The sequence below is a fragment of the Salmo salar genome, chromosome 27 (assembly GCF_965601325.2).
Source record: "Salmo salar chromosome 27, fSalSal1, whole genome shotgun sequence".
NCBI lineage: Eukaryota > Metazoa > Chordata > Actinopteri > Salmoniformes > Salmonidae > Salmo > Salmo salar.
Window position 1 is genome coordinate 10,240,448 of NC_138317.1, and position 6,669 is coordinate 10,247,116.

Consider the following 6,669-nt stretch of genomic DNA (forward strand, 5'->3'; position numbering starts at 1 on the left):
GTGTCATATATGAGCCTATTATATTTGTGATGCTGGCATCACATATTTTTATACAAATACATTATAATATCCGTGGGGTTTGCCCATCTAAAATTAAAGACAGTGATATATTACCATGTTGTCCTGCATTTCTTTACATCATTCAATGTAAAATGACATACTGTTTGGGTAACTTCATTTAATTGTACATATGACTTCATAACACATTCATCATGCTTTCATAGCAGTACTACCGACCCGTAGCACTCACTTCTGTCACCATGAAGTGCTTCGAGAGGCTAGTCAAAGACCACATCACCTCCTCCCTCCCTGGCACACTCGATACTCTCCAATTCGCCTACCGCCCTGACAGATCCACGGATGACGCAATCGCCATTACACTGCCCTCACCCGCCTGGACAAAAGGAATGCATATGTGAGGAAAGGGGGAAACCTAGTCAGTTGTACAACTGAATGCATTTAACTGAAATGTGTCTTCCGCATTTTACCCAACCTGTCTCAATCAGAGAGGTGCACAGGGCTGCCTTAATCGACATCCACATCACCGGCGCCTGGGGAACAGTGGGTTAAATGCCTTGCTCAGGGATGGTAATGACAGATTTTTACCTTGTCAGCTCAGGGATTCGATCTAGTAACCTTTCGGTTACTGGCCCAATGCTCCTACCCGCCAGGCTACCTGCTGATCATAGACTACAGATCGGCCTTCAATACCATAGTGCCCTCGAAGCTCACAGCAAAGCTCATGGCCCTGGGACTGAAGTCCTCCCTATGCAACTGGGTCCTGGAATTCCTGATGGGCTGCCCTTCAGGTGGTGAACATTACCTTCTCAACACGTTTCCTCAACATGGGGGCCCCACAAGGGTGTGTCCTCAGTCCCCTCCTGTATGCTCTGTATACCCACGACTGCGTGGCCTCACATAGGTTCAACACCATCATCAAGTTCGCTGATGACACGACAATAGTATGCCTGATTACCAACAACGGCCTACAGGTAGGCACTCTGATGGCCTGGTGCCAGGTAAACAACATCTCCCTCAATGTCAGCAAAACAAAGGAGCTGATTGTGGACTTCAGGAGAAACCAGGCTGGGCACGCCCCCATCCTCATCAATGGGGCCGCTGTGGATACGGTAAAAAACTTCAAGTTCCTTGGCGTACACTTCTCAGAGGAGCAGAAATGGTCAAACCACAAGGACACTGTGGTGAAGAAGGCACGACAGCGACTCTTCAACCTCAGGAGGCTGAAGAAATGTTGCCTGTCCCCAATGGCCCTCACAGTGTTCTACAGGAGCACCATCGAGAGCATACTGTCGAGCTTCATCACAGCCTGGTATGGCAACTCCACCGCTCACCGCAAGGCGCTACAGAGGGTGGTAAGCTCAGCCGAACGCACCAGTGAGTGCACACTGACTGCCCTCTAGGACACCTACAGCAGCATGTGTTGCTGGAAGGCTAAGACAATCAACAGGGACCCCAGCCACCTGAGTCACAGACTGTTCTATTAATGCTTATGAACTGCTTATGAATTCATTACGTATAGGTTATGATTGTGTTAATAAGTATTTATGTAGGTACCCGTTGAAGGAAGTGTCACCCAGAACACTGCTACACATGAACACGTAACACAGATGACATATTGCTAACACAGCTAAAGTGACAGTACAGGTGTAAGTTGCGTGGTAATTCTAGTCGCAGAGAAAGGGATCCTCCTTGGGACTGGAGGAGTTAGAAAATATGTTGGCCAGGATAGCTGGTTGGATGGGTGAAGGTGGGGGAGATATTTGGATAGTTGGCAAGCTGGAGGAAATAGAGTTGACAGGCACTCAAGGTACGAGAGGATCGCACTATAAAGCTGTTTTGGTGCGCGACCTCCTTCAGCTGTTCGGTTTGTCAAACGAGGGGAGGGAGGGAGTTGGAGAGAGAGAAAGAAAGAGGCACAAAACAGGTGGAAAAGTTCAGAAAAAAAGAGGCAGTCATTTGAAAGCCTGTGATCGAGTGTGAGCCGCTTGTTAAACACAAGTCCGAAGTGGTTATCCAAGCACATGTCAGAAGTAGTTATCCAAGCACAGGTCAGAAGTGGTTATCCAAGCACAGGTCAGAAGTGGTTATCCAAGCACAGGTCAGAAGTGGTTATCCAAGCACAGGTCAGAAGTGGTTATTCAAGCACACGTTTGTCAGAGTGGCATGCCCTCTCTCGCTCCTCTTCAAAGGTGGAATGCAGCAAGCGTAGAGAGAGAGAGAGAGCAAGAGAGAGAGAGAGCAAGAGAGAGAGAGAGCGAGCAAGAGAGACAAAGAGAGAGAGAATGTGTGTCCACTGTATGTGTTTGTGAGTGAGTGAGTGAGTGAGTGAGTGAGTGAGTGAGTGAGTGAGTGAGTGAGTGAGTGAGTGAGTGAGTGAGTGAGTGAGTGAGTGAGTGAGTGAGTGAGTGAGTGAGAGGTGCCATTGGAAAAAGGGAGAGAGTCTAGACAAGTGTTTGGATAGACACAGGCGTTCATTTACTGATTGACAGAACAAACTCAAAATATTGACTGGCCTTGGGAGGGGCTGGCCGTCGACTGGTGGGACAGACAGCTCACCAGAGAATCCGGTGGGATGGAGAGAATGTGAGAGGAGTGCAGGAGAAGAGGAAAAGGGGAGCGAGATAATGCAGGGATCAAAGTAGGGGTTGGAGATATCAAAACTCACAAACAGGAGAGATAGTGGAGCCTCTGCTGAGAAAGACAGACGCGGACAACTACTCTACAAGATCTCTAGAGCAACTCTTTTACCTTATAGTTGGAAGAGCTAATGTGCAGCCTATGTGTTGTGGAAGCGGTATTGAAAGGTGCACTACTTGGTCGATGTGGGCAGGGATACAGATTCACTGTAACTTGTCTGTGAGGAACATCACAATATCACTGTGAAAGAGACTGAAGTCAACCACAGAGCCAAAATGACAGTAAGGAAGCTATCCGTTCACCCCATTTTCCTCTGCAACCAAGAAAGAATTATGAACAATGTGTTTCATTCAGCCAACATTCATCAATGTTTAGGTAGACATTTGTAGTAGTTTTCTAAGATGCTGACTTCTTATGAAATTGATTTAATATAGTTTTACTTCCTTTATTTTTTCGAAATGTATTACTTCAAAATAACATTTTATTGCGCCATTATATAAACAGGGAAATGTATTCAATTATTGCGTGTGGGGGGGCAACAGCAGTGCCTTAAACCGATGTGAGATGTCCCCATTATGTGACAAAATGGGATCAAATGTGTTACTGATATTAGACAGCAGGTTATTAGATAAGGAAAATTGGTTATGTAGTATGTACTATTTGGTAACACTTTATAATAACGTTCATGCAAAAGCCATTTGAAATGCTTATACATGTTTTTAAATGCTGTATTAATTATTAGAAACGTTATAGAAGCTTATGAATTGGAATCCTTGTAATGCTTATAAATAAATAAACATGTATAATGAAATACCTATTAACTGTATACTAATGCTTGTTCATGATAGGTATTATAAAATGCTTACCCGCTATATTTATTCATATTCATATCTAATCAATCCCTATACTTTTGATGCATACACTATTGATACCAAATGTTCCTAAGCATTGCATGTTGTAATTCATTAACATATGGCGCAGTAGTCAGAAGTTGGGTACAGTGCAGTACAACTTTAAACCCAAACCATACGCCTCCGTTTCCCCCAACACGAAGTTACATAACCAAGGTGTTGAGCCCATGTCCCTACAGGCTGTTCAGGTTATGCCGCTCTGGCAGGGGTCCGGGGAGGGCTTACCCCTGTGGAGCTAGCTATGCCACTCAGAGATGTATATATATCCATGGCTCTCTATGTATTAATGGGATGTCTTGGGGTCAATCCGGTTGGCTCATATAGAAAAATCACACAATCGCCTGCCTGGTGCCAGCCAATGAAAAAGTAAACAGTCGAACGGATAAATCAAAGGCTTGTTGAAAAGGGGGGTGTCCAAAAACTGTCCAATAAGAGCCTTTGAGCTGTTCATAGAGCTATAAAGGGATGTGTTTATACCTGGTTTAGTGCTGCCAAAATCGTCATGACGACAAGCATCATAACAGATATATGTTCCCATCTCCGCAGGCTGCCACAAGGTTATTGGACGAGATGTGCCATCTCACCGTCCAGTCGTTTACATCACTGGAGACCTCGGACCACTTCCAGGTGGTCAAGATGTTAGGGGAGGGGTCGTACGGGAAGGTCATGTTGGCTGTACATAGGAAAAGAGGTAAACTACGTGTTTGTTTTAACCCTAAACCCAGTTTGTCTGGCCTCATATCGACCGAATTTCTCTCTTTCTTTTGTTCTGATCACTTTTCACTCTCTCTTCCTTCCCTCAAGGAACTCCAATGGCCCTGAAGTTCTTTCCTCGTGATTCCACAAATCTCTTCGCCTTTTTGCGAGAGTATAACCTCTCCCTCTCCTTCTGCACCCACCCGTCCCTGACCAAGGCCCTCGGCATTGCCTTCTCCACCCCCTCACATTACGTTTTCGCCCAGCAAGCTAGCCTCTTCGGTGATCTGTACGACGTCATTGTCCCCGAGGTATAGTGTATGTGGGAAATGTGTCATTATTCTCGTATGCATCTTTGTTAACTAAGGTCTAGATCCAATCAGATCAAGAATTAACCGGCAATGGCAGACACCTGCATAGAGCCTGTTTTGGAGGTGTAATGTCAAATCGGTGAGCAGCTGCTCTTGCGATCCACACATTACAAATTCAAAACTAGAAAGTGTAGGCTATATAGAAATAATGACGCTCAAATTGAAAAATCCTGAAATAAAATTATAAGGGTTTCTATCATCGTATTGGAGGTGTAGATTACATCTCACGTTCTAGTGTTCAAACTTGTAAACAAGGCTGCATGGGATTTCTGTTCATGTGACTCCCTGCAGCCAATAGCAATGCCCGCTTCAGGTATAATGCCGGGAGCCACTTGTGGATTTGAGACCTATAATGCAGTTCCACCTCCCGACACTGTCAAAACACCCACCCTATGGAAGTCAACTAAAGTGGATCTAATTGAACAGAGCCGTAAGAGTGGGAAATGTAGTTCAACTTTGCCTCTGTCTTTTTCCCAGGTGGGTGTGGAGGAGGATTGTGTCCAGAGGGTCGTGTCCCAGCTGAGCAGTGCCCTAACCCACTTCCACTCCCTGGGTTTCGTCCACCGCGACGTCAAGCCCGAGAACATCTTCCTGGTCGACGCTGCCTGCCGCTGGGTCAAACTGGGCGACTTCGGCATGGCCAAGGCCACGGGAACCAAGGTACCCGGTGTGTGGTACAGTTCTGCTTACTGTACACCCGAGGCAGAGATAGCGAAGGAGTCGGAGGATAGTAGACATAATACTGCTTCAAAACCTGATGGAGGAAATGGGTTGCACAACAAGATCAAGAGGGTGTGGGTGTCGGTGGAGGCCAGTACGGACTGCTGGGCCTTGGGGATCCTCATCTACGCCATGCTGACTGGCAGTCTACCCTGGACGGAGACCGCATCCGACGACCGCTCGTACATCAAGTACAAAGAGTGGTTTGACCAGGAGAAAGATCAAGATGGTCAGGACGACGAACTAGACCTATGGGGGGAAGGAAAAGACGAGGACATCATGATGAGTTTGGATGAAGACAAGCAGAATCTGAACGAGAAAAAATCCAATCCGGTCGCCCCCCAGTTTGCCTATTTCACCCCACTGGCCTGCTCCCTTTTCCAGGCACTTCTCCACCCACAGCCTAGGCTTCGCAGTAGGCCCGACGATGTACTGGGCTACCTCGGGGGAGACTGGTTGCGGAAGAAGGAGAAGACACGGTTGGAAGAGGAGAGGAAGAAAATTAGAGGGAGAGAGGTAATCAGAAACGTGAAAGAGAGGGAGGGAAGGGTGGAGAGATAAGGGAGTGGCGACACAAGATCATAAACTTACACACTCAGAGGTGAAAGAGACAATATTTCTGACCTCCAGAAAACAATCCATATCCTCTGATGTGTCACATTGGTGCTAAAAAAGACCCTGTACAGAATATAATACCACTACAGTTGCACTTTTTGTAAGATAAATAGCCATCAAGTCATTGTTGATACTGGATAGCCTTTGGGGATAGACACAGTTGCATTTGGTTAGTATAGGGACTTGTAAGCACTTTATAAATTAGCATGTTGATGTGTTCAATCTAGTAAATTCTACAGTAAGTGTGACTACAGTAAGTTTTTTATAATATGTAAATATCATCTGTATGTCATAATGTCCTGTGGTTGGAATTGAGTCTAATAAAATGTTTATTATGATTTAACATTTGGATTAAACTCATAAATTCAAAGTTTTCCTCTCTAGATTGCTGTGATATTTACAGTCTTCTGCACTTTGTGTTGATTCTATAGTAAGTTATCTAGCTACTCTACTGTATTACTTTAACCAAGACAATACAGTACGGAGAAAAAATGTATGAAATGTATGCATTCACTACTGTAAGTCGCTCTGGATAAGAGCGTCTGCTAAATGACTAAAATGTGAAAACTACATTTTATCAGACGCTCTTTTCCAGAGCGACTTACAGTAGTGAATGCATACATTTCATAAATTCTTTCCATACTGGTCCCCCGTGGGAATTGAACCCACAACCCTGGCGTTGCAAACACCATGCTCTA

The 6,669-nt window shown here is 45.3% G+C and overlaps 1 protein-coding gene across 1 annotated transcript; it reads left to right on the plus strand.

Moving 5' to 3' along the window:
- The first annotated feature begins 2,349 nt into the window (after window positions 1-2,349).
- Window positions 2,350-6,212, plus strand: LOC106588290 (serine/threonine-protein kinase SBK1). The gene is made up of 4 exons (XM_014177124.3): window positions 2,350-2,939; window positions 4,116-4,260; window positions 4,374-4,576; window positions 5,114-6,212. The coding sequence occupies exons 1-4, from the start codon at window positions 2,934-2,936 to the stop codon at window positions 5,915-5,917; spliced, it is 1,158 nt and encodes a 385-aa protein (XP_014032599.2). The 5' UTR covers window positions 2,350-2,933; the 3' UTR covers window positions 5,918-6,212.
- Window positions 6,213-6,669: the final 457 nt, after the last annotated feature.

Bases quoted from the DNA above. Each gene is read 5' to 3' on its own strand.
- LOC106588290 (XM_014177124.3), top strand. The intron at 4,261-4,373 runs GTAAACTACGTG...CCTTCCCTCAAG, and splicing joins GGCTGTACATAGGAAAAGAG to GAACTCCAATGGCCCTGAAG. The intron at 4,577-5,113 runs GTATAGTGTATG...TCTTTTTCCCAG, and splicing joins ACGACGTCATTGTCCCCGAG to GTGGGTGTGGAGGAGGATTG.